At 42.0% G+C, this 19,843-nt stretch overlaps 1 protein-coding gene across 2 annotated transcripts in view; it reads right to left on the reverse strand.

Annotated features, from left to right (window-relative positions):
- Positions 1-19,843, reverse strand: part of IHH (Indian hedgehog signaling molecule) — a 159,551-nt gene that overhangs the window by 41,796 nt on the left and 97,912 nt on the right. Inside the window, exon 3 of one of the 2 annotated variants that reach the window (XM_082260104.1) lies at positions 7,297-7,468. The exons of the other annotated variant lie outside the window; for it this stretch is intronic. Within the exon in view, the coding sequence (XP_082116230.1) occupies positions 7,297-7,468 (172 nt within the window). The remainder of the gene's footprint in view (positions 1-7,296; positions 7,469-19,843) is intronic. 2 annotated transcript variants of the gene reach the window in all.

Here is a 19,843-nt window from a genome sequence, read left to right on the forward strand (position 1 = left end):
AACTAAGAGAGCAGTCATCAGCACAAGGGATAATTCTCATTGAATGTAAGTACTGTCCCTTGTGCTGATTAAAAATAAATAGGCTTTAATGCACTTTGCGTTTAATTTTCTTTAATGGAGGCAATTTTGTTGCATTATAGGATATTGCATATTGGGTGTGCTAATCTGCTTTCTGCCATGAAACCTAGTTGAACTACATCCTGCAAAAATGCAGCTCAGCTAAAAATTAACGAGGATGCACCCTTTTGCAATATATATTCGTATGTGTGTCGTCTGGCAAAAATTAAAGACTTACTACCCATCCCCTATGTGTGCATTTGTTCATAATTATTGTAACACGCTGACCACCAAGAATTCTATCTTGCAGGGAGAAAAATTATCCTCTATGTACCAAGCAGTCATTACCCTTTACGTTGTCTTTTTACCCAGCTATTATGGTACGATCACAAAAAAGAGAAGTGCTTGTATTAAATAAGCCTTGCAACCAACAGGGCACTTATTCCATAACAGAATAAAATATTAATTACTGCCGTTAATATATCATCAGCAATTTACAAAGCACTTTACATACTGATCAGTCACAGTCCCTGCCCCCGAGGTTTCCGACTGGGACAAAAATTGGTATTGTATTCCATATTGCTAAAACAATTGTATCCTAAGGATATACAGTATGTATTATAAGACAAGGATCATGTTGGACAATGGTAACAGATACCTAAAAAAAACTGACCAGGCCTGGGGTCAATTCCTGAATGGGTTTTGGGTACGCAGTTTTCTTATACTGGTTGAACTAGGTGGACATTTATCTTTCTTTACCTGGCTAACAATGTAACTATGAGCATGCAGGGTTTTGTAGTCGTTTATACAGACTGTATCATACAAAGGACTATTATAACATACATTTTCAAGATATGTAACATGACTAAGAATTGTGCCTTATCTTGTAATAATGACGCTTTTCCACTACATGGAACCGAATGGTTCGGCTCGCTTTTGCGCTTTTCCACTGCATGGTACCGCATGGTACGGTGTTGGAACGGTTCGGTACGGTACGGCGGCGCTTTTCCACTGCATGAAACCGAACGGTACGGCTCGCTTAAACAGTACCACCTCGGTTGTGGTTCCTAGAGGGCCGTACCGGTACCATATCCCACAATCCTTTGCATGCAGCCTTGACTGTTTGTCACTACTAGCCACTGATTGGTCAGAGAATCGTTGTTATCCTACCCACTTACTATTAGTGGAAAAGCAAACCGTACCGAACCGTAACGAACACCGTACCATGCAAGAAGCAGGGCCGAGTGGAGCCGAGCCGGTACTTGCAGTGGAAAAGTGCCATAACAGTTGCGAAAATGTCATGTGCCCCCCCATGTGCCAAAGAATGTTCTACTAGACCAGTGGTCTCCAAACTGCGACCGGCAAGCCAGATGCAGCCCTTTGCTTGCCTTTATTGGGCCCGCAGGGCACCATTACCCTCACTGATACAAGATACTATTCCCACCACTGACACCAATGATGAGGCTCCATTCCTCCCAATTATACCAGTGATAGTGCTCTTATCCTGACCCTATGACACCAGTGATGGTGCTCTATTCATCTCACTTCATCACCTGCCTGAGGAAGGGGTCCTCCGAGGCTTTGAAACGTTGCACTTTCTCTTGTGATGTGATCTTTCTGCAATAAAAACCTTTGGAATGATGTGTCCCACTGACACCAACAATGGGGCATAATTCCTCTGATTCATATAAACGACGGAACACTATTCTTCCCACTGGGACTAAAGATGGGGCTCTATTCCTCCACCTAATACAATGATGGGGCTCTATTCCTCCACTTAATACAATGATGGGGCTTTATTCCTCCCACTGATACCAATGATGGGGCACTATTCCTCCCACTGATATCAGTGATGGGGAACTATTCATCCCACTGATACTAATGATGGGACAATATTCCTCCCACTGACACCCGTGATGGGGCACTATTCCTCCCACTGACACCAATTATGGGGCACTATTCCTCCCACTGACACCAATGATGGGGCACTATTCCTCCCAGTGATACCAATGATGGGGCACTATTCATCCCACTGATACCAATGCTGGGGCACTATTCCTCCCACTTACAAAAATGATGGGGCACTATTCCTCCCACTGATACCAATGATGGGGCACTATTCCTCCCACTGATACCAATGATGGGGCACTATTCCTCCCACTGATACCAATGATGGGGCACTATTCCTCCCACTGACACCAATGATGGGGCACTATTCCTCCCACTGACACCAATGATGGGGCACTATTCCTCCCACTGATACCAATGGTAGGGCACTATTCCTCCTACTGACTCTAATGATAGGGCGCTATTCCTCCCACTAACCCTAACGATGGGGCACTATTCCTCCCACTGATCCTAATAATAGGGCACTATTCCTCCCACTGACTCTAATGACTCCCCCTACTGATCACAGGCACTATGTCAATTTGTTTTACTCCCAATTACCACCCAGCCTGAGGCTTTATTTACTCCTAGTAACACTAGGCCATTTTCTACTTTATCTGGCCACAGTCCGGCTCCTCTGTAGTCTAAAGGACAGTAATTGGACCTTTGTTTAGAAAGTTGGGAGACTGTAGCAGATGATCAACAAAGGATATCACCTAAAGCAGTATCTATATGTCTATTAAAGATCTAAATGTATGAATATATATACATATATAAACCAATACAGTTGTTTCAGCAATTCTTATAATTGTGCAGCTAAAGTTTATTTAAACCCAGAACTTTTTAAAAAAATACTTTTAGTATTAGTTTTAGATAGTGTGGAAGTATGAGAACCCCTTTTGGTTTTTATTGCTAAATCCAAAGAAATTACAGGGAGGTGCTTGGAACAATGGTTTTAAGTAATACAGAATTACCTATGGTCAATCCAATTAGATTTTCTAAGGCACAATGGCCCTGCTCTTGCCAAACAAGGTGCCCTCATTATGGGCTCCCAGTAAAAATCCAGTAAATATAAAGGTGAAGACAGATCACCAGACCAAAATAAGTACAAGACAGCTTTAATCGTTCATCAAAAGATTGAATAATACCTCCAACACGTTTTGGGGGTCCAAACCATCCTTCTTCATCAGGGCTTAGATGTTAAATATGAACTGAGGAAGTAGGATTATGTGAACCACTTAAATGTGTTGGCTGTTGTATTCAACTTATGAATAATAAAAACCCTCTTGGACTCATTATGGTCTAGCGCTTTTTATTGCTGTCTATGTCCCCCGTTGGGGAGTTTCCCCTCTCTATTTCTCCTGGTGATCATTGTCACTGAGACAGAAAGTAAAGGAAAATCCAAAACTGACCAGAACAGGAAGAGAGGGGACATTCTCTATTGCAGACATTTGTCTAATAGAAGTCTAATACAGTGCCTTGAAAAAGTATTCACACACCTTGAAATTTTCCACATTTTTCATTTTACAACCAAAAATGTAAATGTATTTTATTGGGATTTTATGTGATAGACCAACACAAAGTGGCACATAATTGTGAAGTGGAAGGAAAATGATAAATGGTTTTCAAAATGTTTTACAAATAAATATCTAAAAAAGCGGGGCATGCATTTGTATTCAGCCCCCCTTACTCTGATACCCCTAACTAAAACCTAGAGCAGGGATATGCAAACTGTGGCCCTCCAGCTGTTGCAAAACTACAAGTCCCATCATGCCTCTGCCTCTGGGTGTCATGTTTGTGGCTATCAGAATCTTGCGTCCTCATGGGACTTGTAGTTCTGCAACATCTGGAGGGCCACAGTTTGCATATCCCTGATCTAGTGGAACAAATTGCCTTCAGCAGTCAATTAATTAGTAAATTGAGTCCACCTGCTTATAATTTAATCTCAGTATTAATACAGCTTTTCTGTGAAGCCCTCAGGGGTTTGCTAGAGAACTTTAGTGAGCAAACAGCATCATGAAGGCCAAGGAACACATTAGACAGGTCAGGGATAAAATTGTTGAGAAGTGTAAAGCAGGGTTAGGTTATAAGAAAATATTTCAAGCTTTGAACATCTCACGGAGCGCTGTTCAATCCATAATCCGAAAAGAGAAAGAGTATGGCACAACTGCAACCCTACCAAGACATGGCCGTCCACCTAAACTGACCGGCTGGGCAAGGAGAGCATTCATCAGAGAAGCAGCCAAGAGGCCCATGGTAACTCTGGAGGAGCTGCAGAGATCCACAGCTCAGGTGGGAGAATCTGTCCTCAGGACAACTATTAGTCCTGCACTCCACAAATCTGCCCTTTATGGAAGAGTGGCAAGAAGAAAACCATTGTTGAAAGAAAGCCATAAGAAGTCCTGTATGACTGGGCACCTTACCCAAGTTATACAGTACTTAAGACCACATAAACACAATGCAACCTTGACCACTCATGAATCTTGTGGTTATCCTTTCATTTTGATGTGACTATTAAACCAAGTTTTATCCAATCTTGTTGTTACCTGCTTATTGGTTATAATGTGATTCCTATGTGTGTTTTTTTTTTGAAAAATGTTCATATTCTCTGTATTCTAAATGCCGACATTATTTTGTACCACTTTTCACTATTCTTCAATAAAATTGTTTAAACGAAAAACATTTATCATTTTCCTTCCACTTCACAATTATGTGCCACTTTGTGTTGGTCTATCACATAAAATCCCAATAAAATACATTTACATTTTTGGTAGTAACATGACAAAATCTGGAAAACTTTAAAGGGATATGAATACTTTTTCAAGGCACTGTAGAAGATCCCTCGCTTTGGAGATTTCCCATTCACTTCCTCTTGTGTTTATGAGACAGAAAGTGAAGGGAAATCACCCAAAATGATAAAGGAAGCCAAAAAAAAAAAACGTCTCTTCTCTATCCTAAACAAAAAGGTTTTGGCTTTGAACTATACATAACATAAACAGATATCAGTTTTTCAGTATTTGCTGTAAAGATTCCTATACTAGTAATTTACTTGTATGTGGTATGTGTGCAATCACTACAGTCTAATAGTATAACTGAAATATGCAAAAAGATCACTTATGCTATTTAAATTTGCAAAAAAAAAGTCATTTTCCTCATCTTCATTATTCTAAGTGATATCGATCTGTTGAGGGAAACACTTTACTAAAAGAATTAAACATTTTTTCTAAAATAAATAAATATCTAACCTGGAATTGCACATTTCTTACAACTGATAGCTTACGTAAAGCCTATTCTAGTAGCTATCTACTGTATCTAATGAATGCAGGTTGTCTCCATTTTCCATATTTCCTTCTCCACACCCAGACCTGTCCCCACTCCAAAATGATTATCTTGTGGTTCATTTATATATTTGTTTCCTAAAGCCTAAAGCTTTTGTGCAGCTCCAGAACCAACAGTAAGGGTATATTCACACCAGTGTGTTGGGCGGCTATTCCATCGCAGTCCCATCGTATGATGGGGGGATTATTAATTGCATTGGAGCAGCCATCATCAACTAAGGTTTCTCCTGAAGTTTCTAGGGGTTCTTTGAGGTTGTGGCTGATTGACCTACCATTCCAGCTTACCTGTATAATTCTGGGTCCAACGCCACTTGGCATGACACTACTGATCTTTTTAGCTGCCTGTAATGGTGGTATTTAGTAAGGAACATTGTTCTCACTGACCACCAATGTAAGGAGCATTCTTCCCACTGACCACCAATGTAAGGAGCATTCTTCCCACTGACCACCAATGTAAAGGACATTCTTCCCACTGATCACCAATGTAAGGAGCATTCTTCCCACTGATCACCAATGTAAGGGACATTCTTCCCACTGACCACCAATGTAAGGAACATTCTTCTCACTGATCACCAATGTAAGGAACATTCTTCTCACTGACCGCCAATATAAGGAGCATTCTTCCTACTGACCACCAAAGTAAGGAGCCATTTTTCCTACTGACCACCAATGTAAGGAGCATTCTTCCCACTGGCCACCAATGTAAGGAGCATTCTTTCCACTGACCACCAATGTAAGGGTCAATCTTCCCACTGACCACCAATGTAAGGAGCATTCTTCCCACTGGCCACCAATGTAAGGAGCATTCTTCCCACTGACCACCAATGTAAGGAGCATTCTTCTCACTGACCACCAATGTAAGGAGCATTCTTCCCACTGATCACCAATGTAAGGAGCATTCTTTCCACTGACCACCAATGTAAGGGACATTCTTCCCACTGACCACCAATGTAAGGAACATTCTTCTCACTGATCACCAATGTAAGGAGCATTCTTCCCACTGACCACCAATGTAAGGAGCATTCTTCTCACTGACCACCAAAGTAAGGAGCAATTTTTCCTACTGACCACCAATGTAAGGAGCATTCTTCCCAATGATCACCAATGTAAGCAGCATTCTTCCCACTGACCACCAATGTAAGGAGCATTCTTCCTACTGACCACCAAAGTAAGGAGCATTCTTCCCACTGACCACCAATGTAAGCAGCATTCTTCCCACTGATCACGAATGTAAGGAGCATTCTTCCTACTGACCACCAAAGTAAAGAGCAATTTTTCCTACTGACCACCAATGTAAGGAGCATTCTTCCCAATGATCACCAATGTAAGCAGCATTCTTCCCACTGATCACGAATGTAAGGAGCATTATTTCTACTGACCACCAATGTAAGGAGCATTCTTCCCACTGACCTCCAATGTAAGGGACATTCTTCCCACTGACCACCAATGTAAGGGACATTCTTCCCACTGACCACCAATGTAAGGGACATTCTTCCCACTGAACCTGCTTAATGTATTTTAGCAGGGGTTCCCCCGAGACCTGAAAATGATTATAAGAGGTCCTCTGGCATAGAGAATTTGGGAAAAGCTGCCTTTATTTGGGTTCTTTGCAGATTTGGAATTCTGAGGAAGGAAGGTTTGTATTGTATTTTCTGCTCTTTGGTTGATCTTTGTGGACAAATGCCCATTTTCAACTTAACAATGTAATAGGGACAAATTGAATGAGTGTGACGTACAATAACCCTTTATCAACCAACCAATTAGAATTCACATCAGAGAAGCTAGACCAGTACAAGATGGATTCTGATTATGGATGCTAATAATACTGCATTTGCACATAGCCCACCATTTTGCTAATGAAGCCTTTGGGTTTTATGATCAATTCTGAACTCCGAATCTACATACTTGTCCCAGGTTATAGGTAGTGAAGCTACTGGATCAACATGATTGCCAGGCAACTTGCATCGGTAGCTCCTTATTCATTCAGGTATCCTGTATTTGAAGCACTCCTCACCTTAGGTGGTTGTCCCATTGATCGGGACTTCTCTCCACTTGTACATCAGCTGCCCCCTGTATCCTCCAATCAGAGTGTGGATCTTGTCTCTCCTCCATCTTTCCCTTGGAAATGGACGGCTTCCAGGCTTGGTCCTGCGGGGTGGCCGGCGCGTACCTTGCCACTGCAGATTCTGCCAAGAGAACAGAGAGACAGCTTTAAGCCACCCCCAATCAGCTGGCCACAAGTAGAGTATTTAGGACCATTGAAACAAAACATACTTACCAAAAGACAAAAGGGGTGGCCATCTTCACCCAAGTACCCCTGGGACGAGCAAGCACCATAAAAAAAGAAAGACACTACAGGGACAGCTCAGCAGATGCATGAGACACGATACATCGCCAACAACACACCGGACTGTCAGCTCTTGGGTCTAAGACCAGCAATCGCCAATAAGCCAATTTTTGCAAGTTAAAATCAAGCAAGCTTATGAGTTCTGTCTGCTGAATATTTCCACCAAACAACAATCATCACCGAATGCCCACTATTCTGGTTTTAAGCCCCCAGTGAGCTAATAAAGCAATCGAGCGAATACTGCAATTGTGCTAAAGTTGGAAACTTCACTCAACTTATTTGTTCTGTGTGATCACCTGCTGAATAAACACATGCACACCTTTGTAAAGGATCAGGAGGAGGACAGTAGGAGTGTAGCCTCTGAAGAGTGTGCTGTTACCTTCGCTCTCTCTCCCGTCATCCGGAATAACCAATCACAATCAAGCTCCCAAGGCAGGTCTGAATCTGATTGGAAGCTGTGCTTAGTACTGAGAATTGTTTATGTCAATCTTTGTGTATGAAAGACAGCACAGAGGGTGTTCCAGCATCACCAGCAGTTGTGTTCCAGGATCGCTGACTGATATAATACAACACAGAATGCATTTCCCAACAGCCCCTGTGTCAGGGATTAGGAGTCTCTACTGGACCCCAGTCTGTCCCCGTGTCTACAAAACTCTCCTTCCTTTACATATACATATGGATTTAGACCATGCAGTATTTATGGTAATTTTGCAAAACATTAGTAAAATACCTGCAGAGTGGCTGGCACTCCTGCCTTGCAGCCTGGGGGTGCTGGTTTCAACTAATTTGACATTTATACCTGTATACCCCTCTATGGACTAGAGCAATTTTTATATTTCTGCTCTGGGGCTGTCAACTTGGCGATAACTTTGTCATTACAATAACAAAAATTATATATATATATATATATATATATATATATATATATATATATATATATTTATATAAATATATAAATATTAATTTATTTTTTTATTTTTTTTTTGGACAACCAAGGCTTTTTTTCCCCCAGATATAGCCTTGTAAAAATATAATTGCATAAATTATGCAATTCAGGCACATATATATATATATTTTGTTTATATATATATATATATATATATATATATATATATATATATATATATATATATCATTTATTTATTTTATTTTTTTGGCCAGCCAAGGCTTTTTTTTCCCTCAGATATAGTCTTGTAAAAATAATTATGCAATTCAGGCACAGAAAAAAAACAGACATACATACTTTTTAGTGGTACTGTATTTAAAAAGTATACATTTAAATCTATTATTTGTCCCACTTAAAATTACATTAAAATGATAATTCTTGTAGAAAGCATTGCGAAGTTATGTACAAACGAATGAAAAAATTTTTTGGTAAATTTTGCGTTTATTAATGGAACGCTAAAAAAAAAAAAAAAAAAGAACATAATGAATAAAAACTAAAAAAATAAAAAAACAAAAAAAAACCCAAAAAGGCTAAATAGTAGTGTGTCAAAAAAATAGAAATAAATTAAAAAAATACACAGGAAAATAATGGTTAAAGCGGTTTTAAACCCAAAACCAAAAATGTAATATATTGCAGCTCACCAATCATTAGATGTGGCGGGCGGCTGCGTTCATTTTATCTATAGTTTTAAGATTTTTTATTTCCCTGTGTTTTCACCTGGTGATCTGACCAGTAACACACCTCCTGTATTAGAGCGCCCCCACTCTGGTTGACGGAGCACAATGGGCACTTTTGGACAGCAGCACTGTCAGGCTGGGGCAGTGTTTCTCAACCTTTTTTCAGTCAAGGCACCCTTTAAAATTATCGAAAATCTCGAGGCGCCTCACTCTAAAATATAAAAACTGTTCTAATAGTTTTACATAATGCAGCAACATCAATACACATGGGACACCCAACGTTAGGGGGATTTATTCTTCCAAAGCAAATACACTTTTGCAAACTAGTACTGACTAGTACTCCAATGTTTCTCTTCTTTCTCCATTTTTCTCCATGACTTAGCTAATGTAACCCCAACGCTGATGGAGAGAGGCAAGGGAGGGTCAAGCAAGGATGATATGCAGGCAACTGACATCCTTCTTATAAACTGATGATGTCATTGGTCATTAGGCAGTTGGCAGCTAGAAGGTTGTAATGGTGCACAATGAAAACCTGTGGCTTTGTGTAACTAAAAGGGCAGCCTTTATCCACCCACCGGCTTGTATACAATTTTGGGGCACTTTTTAGGCATTTTGCTAAGGCACCCCTGAAGAAACCTCAGATCACACCAGGGTGCGTGGGCAGTGGGCACCCTGGTTAAAAAAGACTGGTCTGGGGGAGGGGAGTGTTAGATGTACTAGCAGATTTAAAAATTGAAGCCAGACTCCAGATAACACTTTATAATCAGTTACAGCAAACATTTGTTTTTTTCTCTTTTGGAATAAAGGTAAAGGAATAAATGAAAGCTGATCATTTCTAAGCACCCCTGTTAGTATTAAATGTTTTGTCTCATCCCTGTAAACTGATACATCTAGAAGAGAGCTTGTTCTTTTGAAAAAACAACAGACGTACTGGCTGAATTACCAGATGAAAGCAGAAGAAAGAAAGCCAAAAGAAAACGAATGCAGCCATCACATCTAAGAATTGGTAAGCTGTGATTTAATACGTGTTTTCTGTAAACAGAGAGGAGGGGGAAGGAGTTAATGAAGGTTGATTAGGGTAACCTAGGGTTAATAAGGAGATAATTAGAAATACAGTACATTTTTATTTATTTATTTTTTAATTTGTCAGGTTACTATTCCTGAGATCATGAACTCATCCCTTTAATCTGCAAATTTATGAAAAAAAGTTGATACAAAAGTAATAATTTTACTTCGTATCTCTCAATCTCCTGTCTGAACGATGATTATAAACAACGTTACTTTGTATCGGTCTATCTTCTTTCTGAATGATGTTTATAAACAATGTTACTTTGTATCGATCTATCTTCTTTCTGAATGATGTTTATAAACAATGTTACTTTGTATCGATCTATCTTCTTTCTGAATGATGTTTATAAACAATGTCACTTTGTATTGGTCTATCTTCTTTCTGAATGATGTTCATAAACAACGTTACTTTGTATCGGTCTATCTTCTTTCTGAACGATGTTTATAAACAATGTTACTTTGTATCGGTCTATCTTCTTTCTGAACGATGTTTATAAACACTGTGTCAGACTGTCTGTTATTGATAGCAGCAGCTTCTACAGCAGCTGAATGTCATTTTTACAAGTGTGGGAGGGTCAGAAGTACAGGGCATATTACCTACGTCTTGTGTAGCTTGGTAAAGCATAACTAAACTCACTCCAGCAAACTTTTTAAACGCCCCTTTTTATCATTTTATTTATTCTCATGCTGCAAGGGCCAGGCCCTGCTGCCTCCTGGGCTAGCTATGTAACAGCTCTCCCTGGAGGCAGTACTACGCCACAACAGTTCGTATATGTGCATGCAGAGTAGATTTGTTTCCACGGGAGGACTGGGCCAGGGGGGCAATTACCCCCTCGGGCCGCTCTGATGTCCTGTATAAAGGCTGCACTGCTTCTGCCCCAGACATGCCTAAAGGATTCCTGGTGAAGAGAAGTAAAAAGTCCCCGTCACTGACCAACTGAGTGCTGGTTGAAGACAAGGACAGAGCGCAGTCCTCCCCCCCTCAGCATGGATGGTGTAAACCAGGGGTCTTCAAACTATGGCTCTCCAGTGTTTCAGGAACTACAATTCCCATCATACCTAGTCATGTCTGTGAATGTCAGAGTTTTGCAATGCCTCATGGGATGTGTAGTTCCGCAACAGCTGGAGGGCCATAGTTTGAGGATCTCTGGTGTAAACTGTCTGAGCAGAGGCCGGTTCCATGCCCCACTGGAGACTCTCCTCCCCTGGCCAACCCCAACTGAACTGTCCCAGCTCCCCCCAACCGCCCCCTGCTGGCCAGGTTGGTAACCCAGATTCAGCCAGTGAGTAGAGAGTACCTGGAGCAGGGCTTCAGCCTGGAATGGGGGTCAGGCGGAGGCCGGGAAGAGGGAGAGTGGGAGGGGGGCCGAGTCGCTGCACCATGAGCCTCTGGTTTGTACTTGCCCCCTGGGCCGAAAGTTGCCAGTCTGCCCCTGTATGTTTCAGATGCGCACAAATGCTCCTGGGTGGTATAGTGGCAACCTGCCAGAAGCTAGCAGCGTTTGCACGCATTTACAGATATCCAGCCATGTATGCACATAAGCGCTGCACAGATCTCTGCCAGGTCCTGGATACCCGAAAGATAACAGCAGTGCGTATGCACATGTGCCAGAGTTTTCAGATGGCAACACATGGGAGGCAATTCATTCAGTGGTTTAGTTCTGCTTTAAAGCATAACCACTTTTATTGAGAAAAAACACCCCCCTCTGGGTGATCTCTGTACAGTGCAAGGATTATAACAAACTTTGTTGCAGATTCCTATCTTTCGTTATTCTGAAGAAATCATTGTTTGTTCCTCTGTGCTGAGTGTATCTAATGGGAGTGGTTTCATTATTATCAATCAGCTGTGCAGCTGCAGAGAACTAATGAGGAAATCTGCTGGACCTGCATCCCTTTAGTGCCGGTGAACACATACGCGATGCCAGACATGTCTGTGCGTTGCAAATTCAGCCATACAGACTGTATTGCCAAATTTGCATCGCATTTGGACCAAAGTCGCACAGGACCCTTTTTTTGGTCCGCACCAGAATCCTATCCCATGGGTGTTCTAGCCTATGTGATCTGATTCATGTCCGAACTGACAGTTCGCACTGCGAAATGCAAACTGATCTGGGGGTGTTGTTAACCTTGTATTGACACCCCCAGTGATTTGCATATGGCAGTGTGAACTGCCTGCGAGTTGAGTGCGATGCAGGAACCCCCAGTGGATTCGCAGGGTTCCCGCATCGCATATATGTGAACAGGCACTTAGAAGTGTTCCTATTGGGAGTATCTCACCAAAAATGACATTTCTGTTGCAGGGGATGCCAGAAATCTGACTTGTATCTTAGTGCAGACTTCTGGGAAAATTGGTGAGCCAATCACACAAGCAGGAAATGATGTTTCTGGGGGGTGTGGTCAGTATACATTCTGTGTACAGAACACCTCCAGGTCGCCATATTGCATTTTCAGAAAATTACAGCAGCTGCAGATTAAAATGATCATTTTTAATAACATTCAATTATAATATGATTTGTGTCACAATTGTATACGCTGTATTATTTTTTCTTTATTTGCTATATTTTTTCCCATGAATGTGGAGTTACCCTTTAAGTTTTTTTTTTTTTTGGTTGTGTGAAGTACATCCAGTGGTTCATTTTCAACAAGGATGCTCTCTGCGTGACATTTCCGTGTTCCTTCTATGTTTCAGTACTATTCTATGTGCTCTACTTCAAAGCCAGTGTCATGGGGAGGCAATAGTCGGCGATGCTTCCCCCCCATGCCAACATTAGGTGCCCACACCTTAAATATAATATCCCCCCCTATGGTCAGTGATGGGACCAGCTCTGCTTTAGTTTCCTCCCACAATTCAAAAACATACAATTACATGAACTGTTTTTTACTGAACTGGCTGTAATTGAATTTTCCTATTCCAGTCCCGGGTAGAAGGGTTGGGTACAAGATTTGTATCTGATGTGCCAATTAGGACAGGAAGTACCCAATTCCTGCCCTGATGGAGGATGTCACCCTGTGGACTAATGATGTAGCGTTTTTGTAGTTTTTATTGCTGTCTGTGCCCCCAGTAAGGAGATTCACCCTCTCTATTAGTCCTGTTTACTATTATCATTGTTAACCTCCCTGGCGGTATGATTGTTTCCCATTTTAGGTGCTGAAAGCGGTACAATTATTTTGCATGTAATTCTTAAGGACGAGCAGCCCAAACCAACTATTTAAATATGATTTTTTTTTACTGTGCGTTCTTCTTAACGACTTTACCACCGGAGGATTTTGCTGTCTTACGTCCAGGCCACTTTTTGCGATTCAGCGCTGTGCGACTTTAACTGACAATTGCGCGGTCGTGCAACGCCGTACCCAAACGAAATTTACGTCCTTTTTTTTCCACAAACAGAGCTTTCTTTTGGTGGTATTTGATCACCTGTGCAATTTTTACTTTTTGCGCTATAAACAAAAAAAGAGCGACAATTTTGAAAAAATAACAATATTTTTAACATTTTTTTATATGAAATTCTCCCCAAAAAATGTAAAAATCAAAATTTTTTTAAATTTTTGGCCAATTTGTTTTCTGCTACCTATGTTTGGTAAAAAAAAAAATCACAATAAGCGTATATTGATTGGTTTGCGCAAAAGTTATTGCGTTTACTAACTAAGGGAAAGATTTTTGTCATTTTTGGTGTTTTTTTTTAACGAGTAATGGCGGTGATCTGCGATTTTTTTTGCGGGATTGCGACATTGCGGCGGACAGATCGGACCCTTGACTGACATTTTTGACACTTTTGGGGGTACCAGTGACATTTCTACAGTAATTAGTGCTATAAATATGCACTGTTACTGTAAAAATGACACTAGCAGGGAAGGGATTAATTTTATTGGAGAGGGAGGGGTTAATGTATGCCTGGTGCTAACTAACGTGTGTGGGGGGAGGTGACTGAGTGACACAGGGACAGATCGCATGTTCAGCTATGATGAACCCTGCAATCTGACCCTGCCTGTCACTTAGGAGATCCGCCCGCTCTGTTTACTCCAAACTCGATTCCCCGACGATCGGGGAAGAGCAGCGGCGATCGCCGCCGCTCCTCCCCTGGCCCGACTCCCGCTGTGACTGAAAACAGCGGGAGCACGCCTCCGGCGGCACGCGAGCGCCGCCTACAGGGGGAGGAGTCCAGCGACGTAGGTCTACGTCGCTGGGCGGAATCGAGCCACTTTGCCGCAGTACAGTCCCAGTGACTGGTCGGCAAGTGGTTAATAACATCTCGGGTATGATAACGTTTGAAACACAAAACCATAAATTATAATATAATAAATAACTATAAATAAGTTAAAGTATATATATATATATACACGTATACATATATTATATACAGTGGGGATCGAAAGTTTGGGCACCCCAGGTAAAAATCTGTATTATTGTGCATAAAGAAGCCAAGGAAAGATGGAAAAATCTCCAAAAGGCATCAAATTACAGATTAGACATTCCTATAATATGTCAACAAAAGTTAGATTTTATTTCCATCATTGACACTTTCAAAATAACAGAAAACAAAAAAATGGCGTCTGCAAAAGTTTGGGCACCCTGCAGAGTTAATATCTTGTACTGCCCCCTTTTGCAAGTATCACAGCTTGTAAACGCTTTTTGTAGCCAGCCAAGAGTCTTTCAATTCTTGTTTGAGGGATCTTTGCTCATTCTTCCTTACAAAAGTCTTCCAGTTCTTTGAGATTTCTGGGCTGTCTGTCACGCACTGCTCTTTTAAGGTCTATCCATAGATTTTCAATTATGTTGAGGTCAGAAGATTGTGAAGGCCATGGCAAAACCTTCAGTTTACGCCTCTTGATGTAATCCCCCGTGGATTTCGAGGTGTGTTTAGGATCAGTATCCATTTGTAGAAGCCATCCTCTCTTTAACTTCAGCTTTTTCACAGATGGCATCAAGTTACCATCCAAAATTTGCTGAAATTTTATTGAATCCATTTTTCCTTCTACTCGTGAGATGTTCCCTGTGCCACTGGCTACAATACAACCCCAAAGCATGATTGATCCACACCCATGCTTAACAGTTGGACAGAGGTTCTTTTCATTAAATTCTGTGCCTCTTCTTCTCCAAACGAACCTTTGCTCATTCCGGCCAAAAAGTTCAATTTTAACCTCATCGGTCCACAGAACTTGTTTCCAAAATGCATCAGGCTTGTCTATATGTTCATTTGCAAAGTTCAAACGCTGATTTTTGTGGTGAGGACGTAGAAGAGGTTTTCTTCTGATGACTCTTCCATGAAGACCATATTTGTACAAGTATCTCTTTGTAGTGGAATAGTGTACCACAACTCCAGTGTCTGCCAGATCTTTTTGGAGGGATCGTGCAGTCAAATGTGGGTTTTGAATTGATTTTCTCACAATCCTGCCAGCTGTTCTATCTGATATTTTTCTTGGTCTTCCAGATCTTGCTTTAACTTCCACTGTTCCTGATGACTGCCATTTCTTTATTACATTCCGAACAGAGGATATTGACATCTGAAAACGCTTTACTACCTTCTTATAGCCTTCTCCAGCTTTGTGAGCGTCAACTATTTTCAGTTTCCGTTTTCTAAACAACTGCTTAGAAGATCCCATGGTGCTGATTGTTGGGGCAAGGTCAGATGAGTCTGGGCATTTAAAACCTTTGAGATTGACATTACCTGGTCTTCCCAGACGATGATTAAGAACAATCCATGACACTGGCAGGTCTCAGCCTTGCAAAGGGGGCAGTACATGCTATAAATTCTACAGGGTGCCCAAACTTTTGCAGAAGCCATTTTTTTTGTTTTTTGTAATTCTGAAAGTGTCAATGATGGAAATAAAATCTAACTTTTGTTGACATATTATAAGAATGACAGACGGCTGTGTTTACATCAGCTGTCTGTCCTTCTCTCTCAGCTGCAGGAGATTGCGAGTGGCTGGCGGCCATCAAAGGCGCCGGTCACGCGCACTGTCTCCCCAGCTAACAAGCGGGGGCGGGAGCACGCCACCGGCGCCGCGCGTTCGCCCCCTGGAGTCTCCTGAGCGAGCGACATAGTGTAATGTCGCTTTGCCCAGGAGTGGCTGCCTGCCGCAGTAAAACTGCGGTGGGCGGTCATTATGTGGTTAATTTGCAGGGATTTAATTTCACTTCCTGTTTGGCTATGGGTCAGGAAGTGAAGAGAAATCTCTGGTCCGGTGCGTGTCAGTTCACCGTTTCAGGTGCGAATCAGGTCCGAATTTTTGTCTGAATTCGCCCCCGAAACAGACCAGAAGACTCACAGGACCCTTCTGCAAATCGTACCGCGGCCGCCTCGAAGGTGTGTGAGCCATCTCCATTTAGAGCAGGTCACACTCTCCTGTCATGCAAAATGGATGCAGGGAAATCCACATCCAATTCGCATCAGTGTGAACTGGGCCTAAAGGGCTTAGAGTCGAGGGGCACAATTTGTGTGGAAGCCAGAGGAGGGACTGCATAGAAACCGGTGCACAAATCGAGATTCCCATGCTTTGTAAAGGCGCGGTTTGAATTACATCGCGTTTAGGGTGCCGTTGAAGGACAATGGTACCCAAATGCATGCAGTGCGTTGTGCTGCGATTGGGGTCACTGGAAGAGTCGCAAGAATTCTGCCTGCGATCCGAAATCACGAGATGTGAACATAACCTTAGCATACAGTTATTCAAGAAGTGTTTACATGGACTTGAAGAATTATCAGGAGTGTGGTAGTTGTCACCCATTGCCTGGAAATCTGGAAGGAAAGCACCCTTTATTGCCTTTGGCTGGAAGGGCATGCTGGACTTTATGGTTCCCCAGTAGGAGGAGGGAGGGGGGGCGCCCTTTCATAATGATTATATGCAGATTGGACAACTAATACACGAGACACATGTGCCAACATACACCTCTGTATATACCCCACCCCCTCCCGTCCCAAACTGTAACTCCAGGGGGTACGGCACATTATGCAAACTTCCTGAGACCCGTCCAAACCTGAGAATACTCAGCAAATATTTGTGTGCAGTGTTTGTCTTTGAATCCTACAAAGGAAATCTCCAGGTAAATGGGCAGGAGACCTTAGAAAATGCTAAAACGTGTAATGGCAGGGGCCCGGGGGAACGGGAACGTCCTCACTGCTGGTATTTAGCATTCCGGCTGTTAAAAGTGAACGTGGCAGTTAAAGGTGAACTCTGTGATAAGCAAATATTATTTATTCCATTCATGTGTATTCTTCTTGGATCTCGGTGGGTTTTGTGTATTTCTTCCACATCTGTGCAGTAATCCAGTGCGAGACTTCCTGTAATAAAGACCGCTCACTGCTGCTCTCTCTCCTTGTGCAGGGTGACTGGTCTTGTCTCCGCCCCCTCCTGTAGCTTTCTGGGAGCAGCCTGTAGTGGGTGGAGCCTGTCAGGCCCCTCCCACAGCTCTCCTCTCTGCACAGACTACTGTATGTACAGCACAGTGATGGTGTCACTGCTGCCTTTAATGATATCTGGGGTTACAAAGGTATTTGCTGCACAAAAAGTGGATTATTCTCTATAGTTCCGGGTTACACACATATATTTCTATTTATTTATTTATTTTTTACTACTGAAGATGGCGATCAGTGACTTATAGTGGGACTGCAATACTACACATCCTATAGTCCATAGTTCCTAGTCCATCTCCAGATTGAGCAAGACCCTCTGGTGCTCTCCTGGTCTCTCCCATGCGATCAGGGAGCTGGAGGATGAACCGGGGGTTTTCCATAGTGCTGGCCATGGACCAGATGGTCCTCGGCCATCTCTGTTACCCTCTGAGGCCGAAAGCAATGTCATTTTTTTTGGGGGGGGGGGTTTGCTGAAAAGCCTGAGATTGGGTTCTATTTTTCGTGATCTCATGCTTTCCAACATAGAGGAGAGATTTAAGGACTTATAGACCCCCAGATCTCTCTGTATAGAGGACCTGTCATGCCCTATGCCCTATTCCAATCACAAGGGATGTTTACATCACTTAATTAATCAAAAAATAAAAAATGTAACCACTTAAGCCCCAGCCCTATTTCGGACACTTTTTGTTTACAAGTTAAAATCAGTATTTTTTCCTAGAAAACTACTTAGAACCCCCAATTCATTATATATATATATTTTTTTAGCAAAGACTCTGGAGAATCAAATGACGGTCATTGCAATATTTTTTGTCATGCGGTATTTGCGCAGCGATCTTTAAAACGCCACTTTTTTTGGAAACATGTTGAAAAATCATATTTCACTGCATTTAAAAAATACTAAACAGTAAAGTTAGCCCTTTTTTTGTATATTGTGAAAGATGATGTCACGCCAAGTAAATAGATACCCAACATGTTACGGTTTAAAATTGCGCCCCCCCGTGGGATGGCGACAAACTACGGTCAATAGAGATCTCAATAGGCGACGCTTTAAATGTATTTAACGGTTACCAGTTTAGAGTTAGAGTGTAGCTCTTTTTTTTAAATTATTGCTCACTCTCTTGGCGATCGCAGTGGTTTGAACAGCGATTTCAGTCACGGCTCGACTTCCGTATACGTTTTTTTTTCATGCGCGAGCTAAAGGTGATGGGGGCGGCCAAATTTTTTTTTCCTATTTTTTTTATTTTTTTTAAACTTTATTACAGGTTTTTTATTTTTTTAAAGAAAAATCTGATCACTTTTATTGCTGTCACAAGGAATGTAAACATCCCTTGTGACACCAATATGTAGTGACAGGTACTCTTTATGGAGGGATCGAGGGTCTAAAAGACCCCAAACCCCTCCACTACACTTCCATGTTTTCAAAACGCCGAAAACGGCATTTTTGCATACAGCCGCTTTTTAAATCTGCCGCCTTTAGCAGCAGAGTAACCCGGAAGTGACGTCATGGACGCCGCCTCCGGGTTACGTCATCGGAGACCCGATCGAAGCCGCGCCGGCTGGGTGCTCGGGTCTCCCGGTGGGACAGGAGGCCCGTTCAAAGTCACGGAAGGCAGCGGGAGGGGGGGGACGTCCCCTCCCGCTCACCCGGGTAACGATCAAACGGCTCCCGAGCCACATCGGTCGTTACTGACGGAAAGCCGACCATCGGCTGTAAGCCACGGTACTGGGATGGTGCCTCTAGCTAGAGGCATCATCCCGGTATAACACCGCAAAGTCTGCCGACGTATATATACGTCACTTTGCGGTAAGTGGTTAAGGGAAATTGTAAAAATAAAAAAAAATAAAAAAAATAAAAAAATATTTAAAGCGCCCCCATCCCCTCATGCTCGTATGCAGAAGTGAACGCATACATAGGTCGTGCCCACATATGTAAACGCCGTTTAAACCACACATGTGAGGTATCGCTGGGATAGTTAGAGCGAGAGCAATCATTCTAGCACTAGACCTTCTCTAAATTTTAAAAGCGTCGCCTATGAAAATTTGTAAGTACTGTAGTTTGGCGCCATTCCGCAGGTGTGCGCATATTTAAAGTGTGACATGTTTGGTATCTATTTACTTGGTGTAAAATCATCTTTATACAAAAAGAAATGGGGTAAAAATTATTATTTTTTTAA

The sequence above is a fragment of the Pelophylax lessonae genome (assembly GCF_965119305.1).
Source record: "Pelophylax lessonae genome assembly, chromosome: 6".
NCBI classification, from domain to species: Eukaryota; Metazoa; Chordata; class Amphibia; order Anura; family Ranidae; genus Pelophylax; species Pelophylax lessonae.